The sequence below is a fragment of the Erythrolamprus reginae genome, chromosome Z, assembly GCF_031021105.1.
Source record: "Erythrolamprus reginae isolate rEryReg1 chromosome Z, rEryReg1.hap1, whole genome shotgun sequence".
NCBI classification, from domain to species: domain Eukaryota; kingdom Metazoa; phylum Chordata; class Lepidosauria; order Squamata; family Dipsadidae; genus Erythrolamprus; species Erythrolamprus reginae.
In genome coordinates, this window is record NC_091963.1 from 107524347 (window position 1) to 107550544 (window position 26198).

At 40.1% G+C, this 26198-nt stretch overlaps 1 protein-coding gene across 1 annotated transcript; it reads right to left on the reverse strand.

Moving 5' to 3' along the window:
- Positions 1–6744: 6744 nt before the first annotated feature.
- On the reverse strand, positions 6745–14396 carry LOC139175805 (keratin, type I cytoskeletal 15-like). Its single transcript, XM_070767091.1, has 8 exons — positions 13812–14396; positions 12937–13019; positions 12358–12514; positions 11022–11186; positions 10305–10430; positions 9931–10154; positions 8024–8295; positions 6745–6823 (listed from the first exon to the last, which is right to left on the reverse strand). Exons 1-8 carry the CDS (start codon positions 14394–14396, stop codon positions 6798–6800), a joined length of 1638 nt encoding a protein of 545 aa, XP_070623192.1. The 3' UTR covers positions 6745–6797.
- Positions 14397–26198: the final 11802 nt, after the last annotated feature.

Genomic DNA, 26198 nt, shown 5'->3' on the forward strand with positions numbered 1-26198 from the left:
ACATTTTGGAACACTGTTATCAGGTCTCCCCTGATCCTTCTTTTCATTAAACTAGACATAACCAGTTCCTGCAACCATTCTTCATATGTTTTAGCCTCCAGTCCCCTAATCATCTTTGTTGCTCTTCTCTGCACTCTTTCTAGAATCTCAACATCCTTTCTACATTGTGGTGAGCAAAACTGAATGCAGTATTCCAAGTGTGGCTTTACCAAGGCATTATATAGTGGTATTAACATTTCAGGTGATCTTAATTCTATCCCTCTGTCGATGCAGCTCAGAACTGCATTGGCTTTCTTGGCAGCCACTGAACACTGCTGGCTCATATTTAAATGGGCATCCACTAGGTTTCCAAGATCTCTCACACAGTTATTATTGTTGAGCAACGTACCACATACACTGTACCTGTGCATTTTGTTTTTCTTGCCGAAATATAGAACCTTACTTTTTTCACCATCTAATTTCATTTTGTTTGATAATGCCCAATGTTCAAGTCTGTCAAGATCCTTCTGTATCTTGAGCCTATCTTCCGGAGAGTTGGCTATTCCTGACAGTTTGGTATCATCTACAAAATTGATGAGTTCCCCATCTATCCCCTCATCCAAGTCATTGATGAAGATGTTGAAGAGTACTTGGTCTAAAACAGAGCCTTGGGGTACTCCACTGCATACTTCCCTCTATGTAGATGCACTTCCATTGAGCACTAAACATTGAGTGCAGTTGGTTAGCTAGTTTTGACTCCATCTAGTGATGTTGCTGTCCATCCCACATTTTTCTACTTTATCTAGTAGTAGGTTATGGTCTACTTTGTCAAATGCCTTATGTAGTTCGCGTAAATCACATCGACAGCATTCCTCCACTAATCTTGTCACTTTGTCAAAGAATGCAATACAAATACATTTCAGAAAATGTATTTGAAAGTGCTATGATTTAAAGACTTTAGTTGTGAATGACCATAAGTAGATCCTCTTTGAATGCTTCAAAAACTTGCTATGATAGTAGTTAAAGGCATGGGGTTGGGACTAAACAGTTACACTAAGTAAATAGATTTTTATTTAAAAGTCTCTCTCTCCCCTCCCCCTCTCTGTCCCTCTCCCTCCATCCCGCCCCCCTCTAAAACCACACACATGTATGCTTTTATTTTATTTTGCAAATTGAGGAGAAAAGATGAACCCACTAAACAATCAGAAAAAAGGAGAAGCAATACAACTTTTACACAACCATCCCTTCTTATTGTTCCATATTCATGGTATTTGGCCCAGTTCATTCCCTGAAGTAGGGATGGCAAACTCAATTTCATTGAGGGCTGCATTGACAGGGATTGGCTACTGCCTGGACGGGGGTGGGGATGCAGTGGGATAGCAAAAATGGAGCTCCATCCCAGAGCACCCAATTTGCACTAAAGGATGTTGAAAGAAAATGCAGGGCGTCGTGCATAAGCCAAGCCCACAGTGTGGTATTAAAATTTTTGATAACCCTTCACTGTGCATTGGGGTTGTGTTTGACCTCTAGGGGCTGGGGTGGGCATGGCCAGGGTGGGTATGGTAGCTCGATGACATTTATGTCAGGATGCCTGTGGTGGTCTGAGCACTCTCCTAGCAAAAACAGGCTCCCGAGCTCCATTTTAGGCTGTGATGATTTTTTACAACCCTCAGAGCAAAAATGGAAATGAGCTCTATTTTCACAGGCTGGTCCTTCATCATTTCCATGACAGCCCCGCGAGCCAAATCTAAGTACCCTGTGGTCCTGATCCCACAAACTCGAAGTTTGACACCCCTGCTCTAAATTCAAAATGCAAAAGTCAGAAACTTTTTTGCCCCAATTAGATTTTTTCCTTCCTAAAATATTGCAATTAGAACTTTTGGTGAGATGCAGCTTGCTGTAATCTTAGCAGTTAAATCAGGTTCAGCAGCATCTACCTGCTGTCTGTTAAATAGTTTAGGAAGAGGAGGAAAAATGAGCAGCTGTTCCAACTCCCTTTTGTTCTCTGGGCTGTGCTGCTATGGCTCAGATTTAAACACTTGATAAAAGAAGTATTTTAATCCTAAATACAACTCACAGCATCACACCCAGAGTTTCCTAATCGATTACCTTTCCTTACTAAATGTTAGGTAGTGAGGCAGATGCAGAAGAACAGGAATAGCAACTTTACTTCAGCACCAAACAGCTGAGGCAGCAACAAACAAGTGCAGCTTGGCAGTTCCCTTTCATACTGGAGCTGTCAAGTCCTGAGCCAATAGTGTGTTTTCATTTTCCCGCTTGCCAGCTGCCTCAACCAATCAGATTGAAGAAGCAGCCAATGCGATCGTAAAGCGAGGACTTAGCACCCTTCAACCCCCAGATGGGGCATACATAGTCCAAAAGGTAGGTGGGTGGAATCTGCTCTACCTCAAGGGTCTCAGTTGAGGGCTGGCAGCTGAGGAAGGAGGTTATCACAGAGAGCTGTTCTTCTGAACCATGGGAAACATGGACGGAGCCATCTTGGATGGGGAAACCAGCTCTGAAGAGGCCTGTAGCTCAGGTGAGGCCGGAAGCGGTGTTTTGACAGGTGCTGGGAGGCTAAAATGGCACTGGAAAAGGTAGAACAATTTGGTCCATGGCAGGCAGGGGTGTGGAGGCCTCTGGTGTGTGGTGGTGGAGTAGATTGAAATGGCACTGCCAGAGTCATCCATCCTCCAACAGGACCCTGTAGGAGCATGTTCCAGTTAGCTGGGACGCATGCCCGGCTACCAATTTTGGGCCAATTCCGAAGTTAAGGGCAAAAATGAGGTTGCCTTGTTGTAAATGTCTAATGGAGGCAGGCTGGCAGGGTTGTTGTTCACCGGAATAGCCAGGATGGAGGCAGTCAAACAGGGTCTGTAGTGATGGGCTCCTACAGGAACGGTCAGGAACGTAGTTCCGGTAGCAAAATTTGGATCTCCACCCCAGAGCACCCAATTTGCACTGAAAGATGTTGAAATAAAATGCACAAAAATTTTGGTAGCCTATCACTGGCGGAACCCCGTAAGCAGCTTAGCAGGACTGAGGCAAATAGCCTGGCACAGGTTTATATGTTGTGCCAGAAGATAAGTGGTAATGCTGGCATGCCAATTAGTAGTCCCCCCAGCCCTTTCCTTGGCCGACTTACAACCCATTGGCTGCAGGGTGTAGCGGCAGTTTTTGCACGGCAAACCCCCATCTGGGCCAGGAAGACCTGAAAGTTGGTAGAAGTGAACTGGGGCCCATTGTCAATGACCAGGCTGTCAGGTAACCCATGGATTGCAAACAGGCCCTCTAAGGTGGTGATTATGGCTTCAAAGGAGGTGAAGGCCATGCGAGCCAACTCCACCCATTTTGTATAAAAGTCAACCAGGATCAAAAACATCTGCCCATGGAAGTGGCTGGCCAAATCCAGGTGGAGGCAGGACCAAGGGGCTTTGGAATCCTCCCACTCCAAAATAAGGACAGAATAAGGACAGCAGATGGTGATGGCCTGGACAATTGACAGCTTAGGCCACCAGGCATAGCTATGTTGTAATGCTTTCATGTGAACTATACCTGGGGGGGGGGGCTTGTGCAGGCAGTGGAGTATGGTATGTGGAATACCTTTTAGGCTTGGTGGCACAACTACTTTATGGCCCCAGAGTAGGCAACCCTTCATAACAGTTAATTCGTACCTTCTATTGAAGAAGAGCTGGACGGCCAGCAAAGGGGAAACCTGAGGCCATTCCCATGAACCCAATCTAATACCTTGGAGAGGACAGGGTCTGAGGCAGACTGGGCTCCAGTTAAAATTGCAGTGGCTGGCAATTGGAGCTCATCCAACGGTAAAATGAGCCGAGATGACACAATGGGTAGGGTGCAGTACTGCAGGCCACTAAAGCTGACTACTAGATCTTTGGTTAGCAGTTCAAATCTCATCACCGGCTCAAAGTTGACTCAGCCTTCTATCCTTCCAAGGTGGATAAAATGAGGACCCAGATAATAATAATAATAATAATAATAATAATAATAATAACAACAACAACAACAACAACAACAAACAACGTTTATTTATAATGCCCTTTTAACCCTGCTGTGTTGTTCAAAAAAACTCCCTAATGTTATGTTCCCGGGTCTATTTGATCCGGACCACAAATTGATCATTTTAGGTACTTATATTTGGTCTTTTTGAAAGCTTTTTTCACTTGGAAACAAGTTTGAACATTTCTGCACACATTGAAATGAAAATTGAAATGAAAGAATTAATGCTTATTGGTTTATTTTGCTGATAAAATGTGCACCCCCCTCGTTTTTGTGAATTTCTTTTCAATTTATGCATAGTTTTGCTTGCAAAATGCGTTCTATTTTATTAAACCTGGTGTAGGATTGGTAGCTTGAACATTTCTGAACATAATGATATGAAATTTGAACTAAGAAAAATTGATGCATATTGGTTTATTTTGCTGATGAAAAATCATAAGGAAACCCTAGAAACCTGAATGGGAAACAAAAGAAAGACCCACACCCCACAATAAGGATACGCTTTCCATGGTAGTCCTTAAGAGACACTAAGCATGTTTTCAGGCGGCGCCTGTTGAAACCAGGGAGCAATTGGTTAATGTTTGCCCATGAAACCAGTGACTTAAAGTCCCCATGCCCACCTCCATTTTGCATGGCTGGCCTTCAAGGTGGACAGTAACAAACAGCTTTTGGATAGGTTTTGACACAAAGGCCTGGCTGACAGAAAGATGGACAGGTTCATCGAATCTGGAGATGGAGTAACAATTGTCACATGCAGGAGGAGGTCTTCTGGAGGCCCTAGGCTGGAAACCTGGAGGCGGTCTTGACGGGTAGGCGATGCTCTTGGTGTTTATGCTGAGACTGGAGGTTGGTTGGATGAAGACAAGGAGGCCCTACACACTCAAGACAAAAGTCCAAGTTTACCACAGTGGTGGCATGTGGTGGTGCGGAACCTGCAATCTGCACGGCTATAATTCCCCACATAGCTGAGCACTTATCAGTAGCTGAGGGCTTTCTGTGTACCCATGATTTGTAGATGGCTGACCTCAGAATCTTCATCAGAGAGACCATCTGGATCAGAAGGCCCATGATGAACAGAATGAGGTCTTGCTTGAGCCTGTAGGAGTCTGGCACACTGCATCTCTGAGGCAGATTTATTTGAGAGCTCAGAAGCTATTGCTTCATCTAATGCTGTAAGGAGGGTAAGCTCTTTTTTTGCTAAAAGATGTCCTCAGATCCAGGACCCCACAGATGAGTTGGTCCTAAAGGAGATCGTCCAGATCTGAGAACTCACAATTGACAGTGCCAGTTCTGAGGGAAGTGATGTAATTGTTGATAGACTCATTTGAAAACGTCTGAAAGCATGCCGCCTAGCCACATTTGAAGAAGCAGAGGAATCTGTGGTTCCTCAGCATGTCAATCAAGTGGTACTTTGAGGGCTCGAGCAGTAGTGAACATGTCACGGCCACAGAAGCTGAGGAAGTAGCCCAGCTTTCGAGAGTGTGACAGTTCAGTAAAACTATTAGCACATTGGCATTAAATCCAAGTAAGACAGTCATCCCAAGTCTCAGTGGAGGGCTCAAACAGAGCGAAGGCAGGCAGGGTGGCCATCCTGAAAAGGATGGATAGGTGAAGTGACTGTTAAAGAGGCTGGAGTGACATCTCATTGTCCAGCAGGTGACAGAATCAGGTTGTGGCTCCACTCTCAGTGACCAGCTCTTCGAGCCCTGCTTAGCGTGAAAGGTCGCGATGAGGCTTCAACTGTCAGTGTAGGCTTGGACAGTGGAGCTGTCAAGTCCTCAGTCAATACTGTGCCTTTGCTTTCCTGCTTGTCAGCTGCTCGTGCCTCAACCAATCAAATTGAAACAGCAGCCGGCACGGTCATAAAGCGAAGACTTAGCACTAAGCATCTCACAGTAAGCAAAAGTCTCATTTAATAACTTTTCCCTAAACTGTCTAAACTATGCAGATGTGGTGTTACTAATACACATATTCCAGGGATGTGCTTACTTCAGCTCTACTTTTCCCTTTCATTCTTTAAATAATGTTAGCAAAGGTGGGTTTGTTTTCTAAGTCCTTTCTCTGTCAGTTTCCCCTGTTATTTGTTTTAGCCAACCTATACAACTTCAAACAGGTAGTCCTAGACTTACAACACTTCATTCATTGACAGTTCAAAATTACAAGGGCACTGAAAATGTGACTTATGATTGTTTTTCAAACTTATGACCATAGCAGCATCCCCAGGGTCATGTGATCAAAATTCAGATGCTTAGGAACTGACTCATTTATGATGGTTACAGTGTCCTGGAGTCACCTAATCACTTTCTGACAAGCAAAGGCAACGGGGAAGCCAGATTCACTTAACCTCTGAAAACTGCTTGTGGTAGAGTTTCATATTTCCAGTTGAAAGGTATCTTGAATGTTTTAAAAAGGGTATTAATTCTCTCTGTGAGTGGAAACTTGCAGTCATTTGGACCACATCTATAGACTACTTACACTAATTAAATGCTAGCATGGGAAAAAGAACAAGAGACACAATTTTTTTGATTGCAACAAGCAGCAACAGAGCTTTATTGGACAATATTCATCAGTATCAAAAGCTAAAGGACAGTCACAAATGAACTGAAGAAAAAGAAAGCATATCCTCCAAGAAAGTGCTTTAAAGAGGGGATGACACAAGAATTAAGAGGAAACTGAGAAATCTTTTGTGATGGTCATTGACATAGAAATGGGAGAGCAGAGACCTATCTATTGTGCAGAGAATTTGAGCCGATGTGATCTTTTTTGACCATAGGAATTCTTGGAGGAATTTGCAAGTATCAGTCACAAGATTTTCTTCCGTGTCCTGTTGAAAAAGACAAGAGTGGGAAAAATGAATCTATGAGGAAACTGACAAATACAAACAACAAGAACTGAGAGGCAAAACTCAGGAGGTTTTGGTGGTCAAATATATTTTGTAAAGACCAGGACAAAGTATAATCCCTGGGTAGAATGAAATAAACAACCAACAACCTATTTGAGATTATGGGTTTTATATTACCTTAAATATTTTTTAAAGCTACTGAAAAAGAAAAGCATTTGAGATTCTGAACAGCAGCAAATGTTATGAAATTCATTTAAATTAAAGCTTCTTGTAAATTTCTGGAAAAATAGGAAAGCTGTCTTAGGGAGTTCTGAAAGTTTTTTAGGACTAATCTAAATGAACAAAACAATATTTTTTCAATTTATCATTGTATTTCAACTGATATCATTCCATGGTCTTTGTTTCATCTCACAGGTAAGCTATCTTTGCCCACACTGATGGCAAGAACATCTGCAAATGATGGCAGAAAATGAAAGAATGTAGGAGAAGGAGTGACAGAATCTGGGATGGAGTTGGAAGATTGATCTCCAGGGAGCCACAGGTGGATAAGTCCAACCTCCCTTGAATTCCATCGACTATCAAAATCCAAGTAGGTGTTAAGCATTAATTGAGAAAATTTCTGTGCATAGGCTTTTTAGCAATAAAAAATTGCACCTTCATATATGGATGTGGTCTTTTGCACCTGAGAATTTATGAGCCATGCAATCAAAACACCATCCCTTGTTTGGGTGGGCACTGCTGATTTGGGACTTCTGTGCCTTTCAGTAGCCCATCAAAGACAATCCTTCAAAAAAGGAATGAGACTCCAGGACCAAAAAGTGTGTATTGGAAGGAGAGTGTTAAAAAAACTTTAAATGTAAATATTGAAAAAACTTGATAACTCGTAAAAATGTTTGCAAAATTTCAAAAGTTACAGGGGAAGACTGGGGTGGTAACATGTAGTTGTTATGTTGGGCTAAACCCAATTTAAATAATCCAGTTTAGATGAGACAAAGAACATGGAAGGATTTGTTACATGGGGTCCTGAGAATCTAAGGTTTAAGTCAAAAAGCAAAATTAAGGAGGTGCCTGGAATCAGGCGTGCTGAGAATTTAGAGGCACTGTCTTTGACATTAAATGATCAAAATATATGCTAAATTCTGCCCCCAAACAGCAATCAGTATAAGCCCTGGTAATTCTCACCTGTTTTGCAAGCCTGGGAATGTGAAGACGTAGGATAGGACTGAGGACGTGAAGAAATTCCTCCTCCAATGTGTCCTCCGCCAATGCCTCCTCCTCCTACACAGACGCCTCCACCGCTGATGCTCCCTCCGCTGACACCTCCGCCTACACAAACACCTCCTCCACCGAGGCTTCCTCCACTGACACCTCCGCCTACACAAACACCTCCTCCGCTGATGCTTCCTCCACCTCTTCTACCACCTCCAAATCCTCCTCCATGAACTCCTGACCCACTGGAAAAAAAGAAATATGATCTCTTATAATATATTTCTAAAATAAGGATAATCCACCCATCAACCCATAATAGAAACTCCTAAGCAGGGGAAGAATCCCCATCCCTCAAGTAAAGTAACTACAGTGGAACCCCGACATAAGAGCTGCTCTACTTAAGAGTAACTCGAGATAAGAGCTGGGAGGGGAGAGATATTTTTGTTCTACTTACAAGCCCAAATTCGAGATACAAGCGCCAAGGAGCTGTCTCCTGAAGCCAAACGCTAACTTCCACGTTCGGCTTCAGGAGACAGCTGCGAAGCGGCACGCGTGTTTTAAAAGGTTGCAGCCGGCCTGGGGGGCTCGGGGGGGGCTTGCAGCTTTCTTTCTTGCTCTTTTTCTTTCTCTCTTTTACCTTCCCTTCCTCTATTTCTTCTTTTCTTTCTCCTTCCCACCTTCTTCCCTCCCTCCCTCCTTTCACTCATTCCTCTCTTACTCTCCCCTTTCATAAGTTTCCTTGCTTCCTTCCTCTGTTCCTGTCCCTTCCCCCTTTCTTTCTTTCTTTCTTTCTTTCTTTCTTTCTTGCTTTCTTTCTTGCTCTTTTTCTTTCTCTCTTTTACCTTCCCTTCCTCTATTTCTTCTTTTCTTTCTCCTTCCCACCTTCTTCCCTCCCTCCCTCCCTTCACTCATTCCTCTCTTACTCTCCCCTTTCATAAGTTTCCTTGCTTCCTTCCTCTGTTCCTGTCCCTTCCCTCTTTCCTTCCTTCCTTCCCACCCTCCGTCCATTCATTCACCCATTCCTCTCTTGATCGCTTAAAGCCGGTCCCTGGTGCAAAAAGGGTTGGGGACCTCTTTCCTACAGGATTGGGTGGCAGAGAAGTTGAACATATGTAAATTTAAAAGTTTAAGAAAGTTTACAAGTTAAGTGAAAGAAACTTCATTATTCATTTATATGTACATGTACATTTCTTCATTAAAAACATGTCTTTCTGCATAATTTAGACTAACTTTGTGAGTTTTTTGAGGGCCGGAACCAATTAAAATTATTTACATTAATTCCTATGGGGAAAAGTCGTTCGAGATAAGAGCTGCTCGACTTAAGAGCCCAGGTCCGGAACGAATTAAACTCGTATCTCGAGGTACCACTGTATTATGACTTTAGCATCAAGCTCAGTAATACAACTGTAATTTAAGATGGGAAAGAATTCTATCTGAATTCTTGGAGATTGGTCAATACTTGTCTACAATTCGAGGCAATGTTGTAGCTTTGTTTGCTATAGTTATTCATCACCTCTTTCTTTCTTAATTTACAGGGCATTATACCTTAGGGTTCCCATCTTCTAAGTAGATTGCATAATCTCTGTTTCTAGTCCTGTTTTTTCCAGTGACACTTAATACTACTGCATTTCAATCCATAGGGAAATCAGCAAAACTGGAGTTTCAGTACAACTCAACTCTACCCTTCTTGGCTTCCATATGAACTGAAATTCTGCAGTAAATTATTTTACTCTAGAGGCACTGGTGCACCCTAAAAGAACTAAAACCTTTCAGAAGATGCTTGTGATTTAATGATAAATGATGTTCAACAAGCTTTTTTCAAGAGCACAGAGCATAACGTCTGTCTGTTCACAATTTTCTACATTTCCTAGTCAACGTACATTTCTTGCTGCCCTTCCTCAAGCAGTCGGCGGTATTGACAGATTTCTTGTTCCAGACGGGTTTTGATGCCAAGGAGCAGCTGATATTCTTGATTCTGACTTTCAATCTCACACCGGATGCTACCCAATTCTCCTTCCACTGGCTCAATCATAGCCTGAATCTGTTGTAGCTGCATGTTGTAGCGACGTTCTGTATCCTCCAGATTGGTTTGCATAGATTGAATCTGAAAATAGAAATGCAACCCCATAGGACCTGCTCTTCAGGAAAATTCAAGATTCTTTTAGCAGAAGGGGACGGAGAATAGAAATATTTCGTTACTAATCAGTCACATGAGGATCGGTGACTCTAATCATTTTTACATGCTGTCACGTACCATGCTGATTTGAGACTGGAGCTCAATCTCAAGAGTTTGGTATTCCCTTCTCAGTTCTGAAAGTTGATGGTTGCTTGAACTTATCTCCTGATCACTTGAAGTCACTTGTTGGCGAACCTCTTCCATCTAAAAGATACAAAGGAACAAAAATAAGAAAAAATACCTGATTCATCCTAATAGGCTAGTCCATTTCTTTATTTCTCCAAAGTCTTTCTCCTTCCCTAGCCTCTCTTTCATAGCCTCTACTCTATTGCACTGCTCCAACTGCACAACCCTTCAGTGGGACTGATTGTATGTGTTGCTTGAGGGAAGGGATGGGAAAGGGGTTATTGTTGTTTTGTCCTTATTTATGGGTTTCCCTCAATTAAGCGATTACTATCAACGATCTGGCCCTTTCAAGCTGTTCTTATGTTAAGAATTATGCTAACCACTTCTTTCTCACCACCTGCAATTTCAGACATTTTTTGTTGGACTCTTACTCCCATATTTTCGGCTTTTCAGCTTCCATTTCTCCAAACTTGTTCAGATTGCTTCTAGAATGTCTTGGGGATGTGCAAATAGATATTTAGCTATTTCTTGCAACCTGCAACTGGGACTTCTGCTAGAGCCTTGCAATCAAAGCCTACAAAATATTTCGATATGCTGCTGGTGATGAAAAGAGTTTACATTTTCTGATCACTGGAAGATGAGCAGGCTGATTATCTATATTTCACTTGCCTTGCTTTCAAACCAGACTTCAACCTCTTTTCGGTTTTGTTCAATGATGTTTTCATATTCACACCGGAGCTGATCTAAACGTTGTTTCAAGTCTTGTCCAGGGGCAGCATTCACTTCAACACTGACATCCCCATGGCCTCTCTGGCCTCGGAGTCCTCTCAGGGTCTGCAGCAATGGGGAGGAAGACATGACTCATAAGAAACTGACACTAAAAAGCATTTTATGGGCAGAATAACCTGATTTATAATGTAAGATTTATAATGATTTATAATAACCTGATTTATAATATAATTTATAATGTAAGAAAACCCAAAACAGATAAGATAGTTTTACATTTCTTTTGCATGAAAGACAATGTTTTTATGACAGCCCCGAGTTTACGGAGAGGGGCAGCATACAAATCTAATTAATAATAATAATAATAATAATAATAATAATAATAATAATAATGTAAGAACTTCATGTAAGAACTCAGAGAGGAAAGGTGGATTGAAGAAATCATGGAACTATATTATTATTATTATTATTATTATTATTATTATTATTATTATTATTATAGTTCCATGATTTCTTCAATCCACCTTTCCTCTCTGAGTTCTTACATGAAATGCAAAAGGACTTAACATGCATTTGGATACTATATAAACATATTCTTAAAAAACAGACTACTTGATGTTTGTTCTCAGCAGTAAGCAATATTTTTATTTTCTTAAGTATGGGCCCTTTGAGTTGCTCATACTCATTATGGCAACAGTTTTGTGAAAGTTCAAGCCACAATCTGCTCCCCAAATTCTGAATTTGCCTACTGAACCAAAATTTCAGTTTTCATTGTTTATTCATTGGTGCTCTAAACATCTCATGATCTTTTATAAAACATCCCATTATAATTTATTTCAAACAGCTGAACCAAAAACCCAGCAATTTTTCCACGTTTTCCTCTGTCTCTGTCTCTTTGTCTCTCTTTCCTCTCTCCCTCCCTCCCTCCCTTCTCTCTCCCTCCCTCCCTCCCTCTCCCTCCTTCTACACCAAAAGAGGAAGTAGGTCTATAAAATGTGGAAATCTGAGCTTTAGCGAGAAGGTAGACTACTACATCTTCACAAAATGAAGGGCAAGGTGCCACTTGAAAGACATTGTTTACTGCGGGATTTTTGGCTGGGAATTGTTTTCACTGACTCTTTACTACAGAAGTGTTGCCTTGTCCAAGATACATCAAGGAATAGCCATGAAATATTTTTGGATTTTGTTCTCAAACAAACTAGATGGTAGATGGCCTACTATCTGAAAAGTTAGGGTCAAAAGCTCTGAATATTAGAATACTGTCCACTGGTGCTCTTACCTCCTCATGATTCTTCTTCAAGCATATCAGTTCTTCTTTGAGGGATTCAAATTGCATTTCCAGATCTGACTTGGCAAGAGTGAGTTGATCCAAGAGTGGACGTAGTCCATTAATGTCAGCTTCCACATTCTGACGGAGACCAGCTTCAGTGTTATATCTATTCCACAGGAGAGTTTTACAGGAGGTATCATGATTACCACATATGCACAAAGTCTACCAAAAACAAAACCTCTTGGGAAAACGTCAACTATCCCTTAATGTACCATGAAGAGTGAAGATGCTCAGAGATTACTGAAGACTGTGTGTTTATTTAAAGAGTAAATAGAATATATGGAAAAACAGGGAAGAAAGGGGATGAAATGGAGTCTCTTCCCCCAAAAAAGCACTTTAAGATGGAGAAATTTTGAAAAGGAACACTTCACACTATGTGATTGTGCGAAACATGTGGGAACCTTTGAATTGTGTGATTACTGTCTACTTGGAGTGTGTAATCAAGAAAGTGGTGTGTCCCTTCCTCAGGAAGAATCACTGAGTGCAGCAAAGTTAGAAGGAAGCAAGTGAGACGTATATCATACTCACTTCAACTTAAAATCTTCAGCAGTCATCCTGGTGTTATCTATATTCAGCAGAATTTTGTTATAATCATCTGTTTCAGCAATCAGCTGGAAATGATTAAATAATAGAGATGTTTATGACACAGTAATAAGTAAAATGTTATGATTATTTTTATTGTTTGTTACAACTGATGTTGAAATACGTGGTTTCCATTTGTCTGTAAGATTAAATTTTAAGAAATTTGAAATCTGAAAAGATAACACTTTGTTCTTCTGTCTTTCTACTCGCACTATTTCTTGGCTTGGTATTATTTCTACTTTTCAGGCCTGGTTTTATGCATATCTAATTGAATTTTGCTAATATTTAAAAGTATGACCTCCTGCATCTATGCACCAACATTATTTAGTTTTTCTGGATGAAAACCATTTTACTTGAAAAGGAAGAATCACTGATTGACCAATCATATCTACAGTGATTTGGTGTTCTAAGTATGAACTAGGGAATACACATACTTGAATCAATGCCTAGATGGAGATTCTGTGTACTAGATGTGGGTTCACTTATACTGGGGTTATGTTTTCTTCTCATTAGCTTCTTTTCCCGTACAGTAATAAAGGAAGGAGGCAGAATATGATTGATTTTTATTTTCATTAATTTAGAGAAGCTGTAGAGTGCGAAGAATTAAATTAACATTAGTGCAGTGAACAAGTAATGTAAGATTAAACTTTATGCTTATTTATAAAATGTTTCTTTCTATCTCATCTCCTACAGTATTGATCTCTCTTTATATCTTCTTGACATTTCTCCTTCCATATTCTCTTTCATTTCTATGGGCCTTCCCACTTCAATGGCATTAACGCAGCAATCTACCTTGTTATGATCACAGATTGCATACATACCTCATTGTAGAGTTGGTCAATTTCTTGGTAATAGTGGCTATAGTCCTTGTCTGGTCCAATATCACCATGCTTCTGATACCATTCTTTGATCCAGATCTCAAGCTGACAATTTTCATCTTCCAGTCTTTTCACCTGGTCCAGATAATTAGCCAGGCGATCATTAAGATTTTGCATGGTTGCCTTTTCGTTGCTGGAGAGGAGACCTCCATCCCCACCACCAAAACTACCACTGCTGAATGGGTAGCCGGTACCACCACCATAGCTGCCACCGCCATAACTGCCGCCACCGTAGCTGCCACCGCCGTAGCAAACACCACCATATCCACTTCCACCATAGCCACCATAGCTTCCACCGCCGTAGCTTCCACCACCATAGCAGCTCCCTCCATAACTTATTCTCCCCTTACTAATCCTCCCGCAGCTACCGCTGCTGAAGCCACCTCCTCCATATCCACTCCGGGATCCTCCGTAACATTTTCCAGAAAGTCCTCTTGAGGACCCTGAGGATGTAATCTTGATGCTGCTTCCACCACTGATCCTGCCACCACCAATACTGCTTCCACCACCCTTAGTGCCACAACTCATGGTGATTTAGATTTAGAATCCAAATCTTAGAAAAGCCCCACTTTAGCTGCACAGCCTGATACTGGAATTCCAATTGTAATTCTTCATCCCAGTTGTCCTTATTTATATCTCCCATGGAGGGTGTTGCCACAAAGGCTGTTCCTGGTCCCTCCCATGGTATTTGCCAATCCCTTTGTTTATGCCAAGATTTATCTCCCTATGGGAGAGGTTTTTTTAAAAGTTATCAAAGGCAATGTAATACTTAGCTGGCTTTGTCATTCCCACAGAAATTTTAAGTGATGATAAAGATATAGCTGCATATTCAACTTTATATTTTGTTGTCTTCCAGAACATCATCTTTGGCAGTGAAGGAAAAGGACATACTTAAGTCCTTTTAGATGACTCTAAAGTGTGCAATAGGGTTGATTTTCCTGGAGGGGTCTGTAATATGGTAAATGATTTAGCTTTACTAGATAAATGGTCAAAGCAATGGAAACTGCAGTTTAATGTTTCCAAATGTAAAATAATGCACTTGGAGAAAATGAATCCTCAATCCGAGTATTGCATTGGCAGTTCTGTGTTAGCAAAAACTTCATAAGAGAAGGATTTAGGGGTAGTGATTTCTGACAGTCTCAAAATGGGTGAGCAGTGTGGTTGGGCAGTAGGAAATGCAAGTAGATTGCTTGGCTGCCTAGCTAGAGGTATAACAAGCAGGAAGAGGGAGATTGTGATCCCCTTATATAGAGCGCTGATGAGACCACACTTGGAATACTGTGTTCAGTTATGGAGACCTCACCTACAAAAAGATATTGACAAAATTGAACGGGTCAAAAGACGGGCTACAAGAATGGTGGAAGGTCTTAAGTATAAAACATATCAGGAAAGACTTAATGAACTCAATCTGTATAGTCTGGAGGACAGAAGGAAAAGGGGGGACATGATCGAAACATTTAAATATGTTAAAGGGTTAAATAAGGTTTAGGAAGGAAGTGTTTTTAATAGGAAAGTGAACACAAGAACAAGGGGATACAATCTGAGGTTAGTTGGAGGAAAGATTAAAAGCAACGTGAGAAAATATTATTTCACTGAAAAAGTAGTAGATCCGTGGAACAAACTTCCAGCAGACGTGGTTGGTAAATCCACAGTAACTGAATTTAACCATGCCTGGGATAAACATATATCCATCCTAAGATAAAATACAGGAAATAGTATAAGGGCAGACTAGATGGACCATGAGGTCTTTTTCTGCCGTCAGTCTCCTATGTTTCTATGTTTCTAAGTCTTTACATGAAAGGGAAATGATGAATGTTTGTGAGAGACATAGGGGAAGGTCTGGTAGGGAAGGTTTGCCTATTTGCCGATGACTCTAAAGTGTGCAATAGGGTTGATATTCCTGGAGGGGTCTGTAATATGGTAAATGATTTAGCTTTACTAGATAAATGGTCAAAGCAATGGAAACTGCAGTTTAATGTTTCCAAATGTAAAATAATGCACTTGGGGAAAAGGAATCCTCAATCTGAATATTGCATTGGCAGTTCTGTGTTAGCAAAAACTTCAGAAGAGAAGGATTTATGGGTAGTGATTTCTGACAGTCTCAAAATGGGTAAACAGTGTGGTCGGGCGGTAGGAAAGGCAAGTAGGATGCTTGGCTGCATAGCTAGAGGTATAACAAGCAGGAAGAGGGAGATTGTGATCCCCTTATATAGAGCGCTGGTGAGACCACATTTGGAGTACTTTGTTCAGTTCTGGAGACCTCACCTACAAAAAGATATTGACAGAATTGAACGGGTCCAAAGACGGGCTACAAGAATGGTGGAAGGTCTTAAGTATAAAACGTGTCAGGAAAGACTTAATGAACTCAATCTGTATAGTCTGGAAGACAGAAGGAAAAGGGGGGACATGATCGAAACATTTAAATATGTTAAAGGGTTAAATAGGGTTCAGGAGGGAAGTGTTTTTATTAGGAAAGTGAACACAAGAACAAGGGGACACAATCTGAAGTTAGTTGGGGGAAAGATCAAAGGCAACGTGAGAAAATATTATTTCACTGAAAGAGTAGTAGATCCTTGGAACAAACTTCCAGCAGACGTGGTTGGTAAATCCACAGTAACTGAATTTAAACATGCCTGGGATAAACATATATCCATTATAAGATAAAAATACAGGAAATAGTATAAGGACAGACTAGATGGACCATGAGGTCTTTTTCTGCCATCAGTCTTCTATGTTTCTATGTTTCTATGAATTTGGTTTCCACTGGTCATCCTTGAACAGATTAATTATGCTTAGTGATGATCAATTGAAATCAATGGGGCAAGTTTGAGTATCAAAGTTTGTTCTTCATTTTACATTCTAGGATATGCCAATAAGGAATAAATGTGGTTTGTTAAAACTGCTCAATATTGTAACTGTAGGTTTTATTGACTGATTGATGAATCCATTTTAGTCGGAGTTTTTGGCCTGCTAGACTTTATAGTCTTTTAATGTGCATTCTTTAATGTTGGAATATAGGAGTGGGAATTGCACGAGGGCTGTCTATATGTAGCCATAACAGATTCTTTCTAGATAAGCAAGGTCATCCTTTGTCTTCGCACTCCTGCACCTGCGTGGAAGGAAATGGGTGGATTGGCCAAGTTGGCAGTTGAAGATTGGTCAACTTGATGGACTTGGGGATGTGGGGACAAGGGCTTGAACTTTGAACTAGGTGGAGAAACCCTGGGGACCTCAGAATTTTGAGGAATACTTTGCGTTGGACTCTGATTTAATTTTGGATGCTATTTGGAACCCTAATGTAAATATTCTTTACATTTCCTTTAGCAGAATTTAAAATATAAAAAATGTTCTTTTTAAAATCCAAGTATCCAGTCAAAATTATTATAATTTCATAATCTATCACTGAAAATGGAAATTAATCATCATAAAGAGAAGTTGACGTCAACTTTTAATTGCCACATTGACTCTTAGCAACTTCAGTTGTTGGACATTGTAAATTAATACAAACAAGATTCTGGGGAGGATGATCTTAGCACTTTAATACATCTTTAATTAATATAAATAGCTTTGTGGTTTACATGTTTTGGTAATTAAAATACACAAAATTAAATAAATTGCATAGATTATTTTCCTAATAGAGTATAAGAGAGAGCAATTTTCAATCACTAAAAAGAATTATTTTTAAAATTGCGAAGAATGGCCAAATCACCATACGAGAGGGGCAATAGTATGCTAATGTGATTAAAAAGTGGAATTAAGATTTTTATCCTGATTTTTATTTTTCTGGATTTGAAATTATTGATATTTTCCCCACTGTTTATACTTTGTAATGTAGTGGCAACCACATTTAACTCTAATTTCTTGTCAATAATCCCTTTCAATAGAATCCGAACCTCATGTATAAACTGAATAAACAAAATCTCACAGCCAAACAGTAAAAGAACTTGGAATACTAATATCAAATGATCTAAGTGCCAAAGCCCACTGCAACAATATCGCCAAAAAGGCTTCTAGAGTTGTTAACCTGATCCTACGCAGCTTCTGCTCTGGCAATCTCACACTACTCACCAGAGCCTACAAAACTTTTGCCAGACCCATCCTTGAATACAGTTCATCTGTCTGGAACCCATACCACATCTCGGACATCAACACCCTTGAAAATGTCCAAAGATATTTCACCAGAACAGCCCTTCACTCCTCCACTCGAAACAGAATACCCTACGAAAGCAGACTATCAATCCTAGGTCTAGAAAGCTTAGAACTACGTCACCTAAAACACGATCTAAGTATTGCCCACAAGATCATTTGCTGCAACGTTCTACCTGTCAATGACTATTTCAGCTTCAATCGCAACATCACAAGAGCACGCAACAGATTCAAACTTAATATTAACCGCTCCAAACTTGACTGTAAAAAATATGACTTCAGCAACTGAGTTGTCGAAGCGTGGAACTCATTACCTGACTCAGTAGTGTCAACCCCTAACCCCAAACATTTTTCCCTTAGACTATCCACAATTGACCTCTCCAGGTCCCTTAGAGGTCAGTAAGGGGCGTGCATAAGTGCACCAGTGTGCCTTCCGTCCCCTGTCCAATTGTCTCTCCTTATCTCATTTATCTTTTCTTCCTTTCAAATATGTTCACATATACTTTTATATCTTTTCTTCTATTCTTTTCTTTACTTATATTATTACATATAATAATAATGTGTATTATGTATTGGACAAAATAAATAAACAAACAAACAAACAAACAAACAAACAAACTTTTGGTAAGATGCAGCTTTCTGTAATTATAGCAGCCAAATCAGGTTCAGCAGCATCCATCTGCTGCCTGTTAACTAGTTTAGGAAGAGGAGGAACAAAACCGAGCATCTGTTCCAACCCTCTTTTGTTCCCTGGGCTGAGCTGCTATGGCTCAGATTTAAACACTTGATAAAAGAAGTATTTTCATTCTGTGTGCAACTCACAATGATCACACCCACAGTTTCCTCATCGATTACCTTTCCTTACTAAGCATGTCTTACTGAGAAAGCATCTCATTTAATAACTCTTCCCTAAACTGTCTAAACTATGCAGGTGTGGTTTTGCAAATATCATCTACACATATTCCAGTGATGTGCTTACTTCAGCTCTGCTTTCCCCTTTTATTCTTTAAACACTATTAGCAAAAGGGAGATTCTTTTCTCAGTCCGTTTTCTTTTTTTGTTTGTTTTAGCCAACCTATACAACTTCATACAGGTAGTCCTTGACTTACAAAAGTCCATTCAGTGACTGTTCAAAATTATAACAGCACTGAAAAAGATGACTTATGACTGTTTTTCACACTTACAACCATTGCAGCATCCCCAGTGTCAAGTGATCAAAATTCAGATGCTTGGGAACTGAGGGGTCCTGGAGTCACACAATCACTTCTCAGAATTGAATGCAGTACTCCAGGTATGGTCTGACTAGGGCATTATAGAATGGTATTAGTACCTCCTTATTATTGGAATGTATCCCGTTGTTGATACAGCTTAAGGTTGCGTTGGCTTTTTTAGCCATCATTGCACATTGTTGGCTCATATTTAGTTGATTATCCACCAAGACTTAGCAGTCACTACTGCTAAGTGTGGTTCCTACCAGTTTCTATGTGTGTCTTGGGTTTTTCTTGCCTAGATGTAGGACTTTGCTTTTCTTGACATTAAATGTCATTTTGTTAGTTTGGACCCACAGTGTTAGTCTATCGAGATCTTTCTGTATTTTGAGCCTATTCCTTAGAGTGTTGGCTACCTCTGCCAGCTTGGTGTCATCTGCAAATTAATTAGTTTTCCCCTCTGTTCCCTCGTCCATGTCATTAATGAAAATGTTGAAAACTGGGCCCAGGACTGAACCCTGTGGTACCCCACTGCCTACCTCTTTCCATGTAGACTTGGAGCCGTTTGATTACTCGTTGGGTGTGATTGGTCAGCCAACTGTTTATCCATCTACATTGATTGATTATCTTTTCAAGAATTTTCACTGATATTGAGGTCAGGCTGATAGGTCTGTAGCTTTATGAATTTATTTTTTCCCTTTTTGAGATGGGAACGACATCAGCTCTTTTCCAGTCCTCTGGCAGCTCCCAGGTGCTCCAAGATCTTTGAAAGATATAGTTCGTTGGTTCTGAGATCTAGTCTGCCAGTTCCTTCAGAACCTTGGGGTGTAATCCATCTGGTCCTGGTCATTGGAACCCGCCTAGAGTAGACAGGTGTTCACTTACCATTTTCTTCCCTATTTTAACTTGTGTTCCTTATCTGTGTTTTGTGGTGCTGTTTTTGATTGGTTGGATTGTTTTTTCCCTTGCAAAAAAATGAGTTAAGTAGCTCTGCTTTCTCTCTGCTGCTTGTCACCATCTTATTTATTTATTTATTGGATTTATATGCCACCCCTCTCTGAAAACTCGCCACTTTCTCCCAGCAATGAACCAATTGTTTCCTTGGGGTTTTTTTTGTTAAGTCACTAACTTAATAACTGCAGTGATTCACTTAACAAGTGTGGTAAGAAAAGTTGTAAAAAGGGGAAAAACTTATCAAATGTTTAATTTTACAACAGAAAGTTGGACTCAGTTGTGGCTATAAGTTGAGGACAACCTGTAAACCATTTTCTGTTTGAGCTCAGTTTAGTTTGTCTCAGAAGACACCTTCTTTGAAAGAATGAAAGCACAGATTTGCAAGGATTTTATTGTTCATGGAGATGCTTTACAATGATTTTGGTGCTTTATCATTAATTAAAGATTAAATCCTTTCAACCTTCCATTGCATTGTGTGCCACATGGTCCATTTGTGCTTCAAGAATGATTAGAAAGAGGAGATCCTTCAGGAGACATAGGAGCATGAGCACAAAATCTCTTTGAATAGATGTGTCTAGCTTTAGCAATTACCTTTTAAACCCAACTGTAATCCAATTATGTTCATTGTCAGTAACCATTATTACACCTATTCCAATTTTTTGTCCATTAATCTGGGGGTTGGGGGAGGATTAAACCCCATAAGAAAGTTTGCACTTGAATATGGAGTTGACTTTTTCTTTTTAAAATATATTTTTCTCAAATCTTCTATTTCTAAAGATTCCCCTACACAAACATCTCAAAATGCTTCAAATGCATTCCTGTGTGTTTTTTGGATAAGGATTGCATCGGAATATTCAAACACTCATTTACATGTTTACATTTACACATTCACATTTACATATCAGTGCAGAATATGATATCAAGTTAGTCCGTGTAAGAAAATCAAACATTCTGAATTTCCCTTACAATATGGTTCTTAAAAGACTGTAGAACCTGTAGTACATGTTGAAATACATATCAAAGAGACCTGAGAAATTAATATCAGCACAATGGTTCCCTTTGTTTGTTTTATTTTCTAAATCCAAAACAATTGTGATTTTATATATTTATAGGAAACCATATCTGAAAAATACTCAGAGGTGAATTAGCAGTTTCTTTTATTTTTCTCTGAGTCAGAACAGTCAGGTTAAACAGATCGGTTAGAACAGTGTTTCCCAACCTTGGCAACTTGAAGATATTTGGACTTCAACTGGCATTCGCTGGCTGGGGAATTCTGGGAGTTGAAGTCCAAATATCTTCAAGTTGCCAAGGTTGGGAAACACTGGGTTAGAATATAGGCAAAAATTCTCTCTCAGGAAAAGTGGTGCATCTTTTATTATTTTATTTTTTATTTATTTATTTTATTAATCAGATTTGTATGCTGCCCCTCTCCACAGACTCAGGGCGGCTCACAGCAATAATAATATAATATAAACAAATCTAATATTTAAGTTAATTTAAAACCCCAATTTAGAAACCATTTATACATACTAACATACCATGCATAAATTTTATAAGTCTGGGGGGAGGGAAAGTCTCAATTCCCCCATGCCTGATGATAGAGATGGGTTTTAAGGAGCTTACGAAAGGCAAGGAGGGTGGGGGCAACTCTGATATCTGGGGGGAGTTGGCTCCAAAGGGTCGGGGCCGCCACAGAGAAGGCTCTTCCCCTGGGTCCCGCCAAACGACATTGTTTAGTTGATGGGACCCGGAGAAGGCCAACTCTGTGGGACCTAACTGGTCGCTGGGATTCGTGTGGCAGAAGGCGGTCCCGGAGATATTCTGGTCCGGTGCCATGAAGGGCTTTATAGGTCATAACCAACACTTTGAATTGTGACCGGAAACTGATCGGCAACCAATGCAGACTGCGGAGTGTTGGTGTGACATGGGCATGTTTAGGAAAGCCCATGATAGCTCTCACAGCTGCATTCTGCACGATCTGAAGTTTCTGAACACTTTTCAAAGGTAGCCCCATGTAGAGAGCATTACAGTAGTCGAGCCTCGAGGTGATGAGGGCATGAGTGACTGTGAGCAGTAACTCCCGGTCCAAATATCTATGTATAGGCTTCACAAAGTAACAAACCTTATTTGACATGGTAACAAGTCTCCCGCCAGAACAAACAGCCAATCAAGAGACAACATTCAAATACTGAGCCTTAGCAACTCTCTCTGCATATTTAACAATATCAATATGAATAGAGCTGGAGATTCTATACTATTTCAGGATGGTGGCTGTTCTGTCCTTTTTTTAAAAAAAACCCCTCCAGTTATGAAGCCCCTATAACTTCTGAAAGCAAGTTATTCCACTGGTTAATTGTCTTCATTGCTAAGAAGTTTCTCCTTAATTTGTGAATTAAGGAAAACTTCTTAACAGTGAAGATTTAACTGAAGATGGGAACCACACTAGCTCTTTTCCAATCCTCTGGTAGTTTCCCAATATTCCAGGATTTATTTTTTAAAGCTATGATACAATAGTTCTGAGGTAACATTTGCCAGCTCCTTTAGAACTCTGGGGTGTAATCCATCAGGTCCTGATGATTTATATTCATCAAGATAAGACAGATGTTATCCTGCCATTTTCGTACTTATTTTAATTTTTATTTCTAATCTGTCTTTTATAGTTATGTTTTTTGGTATTTCTGAACTTACTATTCTTTACTTTCTGAATAAGTACTACACTGAAACAACATTTAAAACATTTAAATCTTCCCTAATCATTTTGAAATTAGATAATAAAATATGGATTATTTTCATAGCTGGTTCTTGTACTATTAATAAGGCAACCTTATGCATTGTGGTATCTCCTAAACAGATAGTCTTTTTGTTTGTCAAAGGGCATTCTATAAATTTTGTTCCAGCTTATGCATTAGTGACTCTCCAGAAAAGAAATGGAAGTATATGACAAAAATTGAGGAATTATAACATTTGATGCTAATCATCAGACCAGACTGTTTACGGGGCTGTCTTCTGTCACATGACTCCCAGCGACCAATTAGAGCCCACAGATCGGCCTTCTCCAGGTCTCGTTGGCCAAACAATGCTGATTGGCAGGCCCATGGAGGAGGGCCTTCCGGCTCTATGGAAATAACTGCCCCCAGAGAATCGTTTTGCCTCCACCCTCTTGGGCTTCTGAAAGGCTGTGAAAACTTGGTTCTGCTGGCAGGCCCGGGGGCCATTAAACAGCTAGTTTGGCCCTCGAGATAGGAATGTTTGTTGGATGAATATGACAGTTTGGGGTTTTTAACTGGTTATTTTATTACTGATTGTTATATTGTTTTACTGTTTTGCATTTTGTATTGTATTATTTTATTATGACAGTATGCCGCCCAGTGTTCCTTCTAATTTTTTTTTTTGGGGGGGGGCGAAAAGTATAGTGTCTGAGCGGCACAGAAATAAATAAATAAACAAACAAACAAACAAACAAACAAACAAACAAACAAACAAACAAACAAAAAACCCGCCCTGTTTTGCCTCAGAGAATTTCAAAATAAAATACTGTACTGTGTGTCTATAACAGTGAGCTCATAATAGGGCAACTCTATCAATATCAAAATGCCACTTAAATAGTTGAGCTAGTTTCAAACTAGATTTTGATTTTCTTTCTCTTTTCCTTCCTCTCTTTTTTCTATCTGTTTCTCTCTCTTCCTCTCTCTCTCCTTCCCTCTCACTCTTTCCCTCTCGGCTTCTGGGCAGGTTTGGAAAACTCTGAGTTGATGATGATTTTTAAGTGAGCGATTGCTCACTGCTCAGCTTAGAGGGAACTATGATGCCGCCCAGAATTCACAAGGAGTTGGGCATCTTAAAAGTTAAATAAATTAAATTAAATTAAATTTTAAACAATGAAAACATACTGAATAGGGATAGTAATCTCAGCTCATAATGAATGTTGGAATTTCCATAATGAATCTGATCTCCTACAAAATTGGGATTTTCATTGTGTGGTAATGCCTGCCTGTTTTCTGAGAAGTTAAAATTTGGTTCAACTGTCTAGGACAGTGATGGTGAACCTGTGGCACGCGGAGCCATATCTGCTGGCAAGCGAGCCATTGTCCTAGCCCAGGTCCAACATGCATTTTGCCGGCCAGCTGATTTTTGGATCACACAGAGGCTCTGGGAAGGCCTTTTTGTATGAGGGATGGCATTTTTACTTTCCCACAGCTCCAGGGAAGCCTTTGGAGCCTGGGGAGGACAAAACACAAGCCTACTGGGTCAACCAGAAGTTGGGAAACAGGCTGTTTCCAGCCTCCAGAGGGCCTCCGGGGGGGTGGGGGAAGCTGTTTTTTGCTCTCCCCAGGCATTGAATTATGGGTTGGGCACTCTTACGTGTGCAATAGCGCACATGCATACTCTTTTGGCACCAGACAAAAAAAGGTTCGTCATCACTGGTCTAGGAAATACCTTAGAACAGTCAAACTGTCCAGAGGTGGGCTTCCCATAATTTAACAACCAGTTCTCCTCGATTGGAAATTTACAATTAGATTCCTTCTTCATATTCATCTCCACCTGATTTTATTATTTCAGTTTTTAAAAAGGAAATGAATATGTTGTGACTCTAGCCACAATTTGGTCTTATTTTATTTGTAATATTTCAATTTCCCCATGGGAGGAAAAAGACTAAGAATAATTTTGTAAAAAAAAAAACACCCTAAAAGTATTTCATAACAAACATCCTTGTGGAATGGAAATGATGGCTGATCAATTTCATAAGACATTTGATAAATTAGTGGTTTATATCCTACCCAACGCTCATTTTAGAGAGAGTCAAAGGTCCAGTGGTAGCCATTTGTTTTATAGGTCCAGGGCATTCAGTATTTCCAAGATGTTTTTCAAATAAAAAGGTGGAACCTCATGGTTCACTTTGTTAAGATACCTAGTTGACAATTTGCAAATCTGTGTCTGAAGCCCAAGTGACGGAATGAGCTCCCAACATTCATCCTTCCCATCTGACAGTTTGACAATGTATAAATGCAAGTAGATAATTAGGTACCACTTTAATCGCCTCATTAACAGGAACAGGAACACGAAAGGAGCCCTCAACTGAGCATCCTCCAGACAAGACTGATGTCACTGGCTAATCCTTTCACCATGGAAGTACTTTGGTGCTTCCAAGAGGGAAGTATAGTATAACCAAAAAATCATTTACCCAGAAGAAGTTTAAGCACAATTTAGAACAATATTGTAGGTTTTTTGCTGTTGGTGGTCTTCATTTATGACCCCCCTCCCCGTATAAAGTTAGAGGGATCTGGCAAATGATCAATCTTTTTTCGAATAGCCTTCCAAAAGTTAAATGTCTATGGAAATTCTCAGCCATCCAGGTCATGGTTGTCTCAAATGTGTTTGTTCCCCCCAAAAAACCAGCTGGTCTGTTTTTTCATAGAAGAAGACTTTTCACTTGTCATCCTGGAAGATTGATCAGTCCTGACTGGACAATGGGGTTGGGGAAAGGGAAGGTTTAGTTCTGATAGGATGGGGAGACTGGAAATATCATATTTCTTTGCAGTCATCTGGTTGTTAGCACTCTTTATGAGAGCATTTATAAATACCTTATTGTCATTGCCAATATAAAGAATTGCCGTTGACAATGAAAGTCATGTGATGCCCAGAGACCAGTCCCGCCATATATAACAATCAGGAAAAGAAAAATGCCCCACCCAGCACAAATTTCCCACACTGAACCACCCAAATATCTGCACAACAGACCAAGTAATACTGTCCAACAGCTCACTGATGGTGACCCTTTAGTTCATTGTTAAGTGTGAGTATGGCTCTGGGATAAAAACTATTCAGGAAATGTTTGGTCCGAGTTTTAGTTGCTCTGTATCACCTGCCAGAAGGCTACAGGTCAAAAAAAGATTGTAAACAGGATGAGAAGAGTCATTCTGAGAGGCCATATTACTTTTACCCCTAGGATCACCTGACTCAGAGTGCAAATGAGTGTGGAATCTCTTTGGAACTGTTGAAAGGACTGCATTGTGTTGTGGTT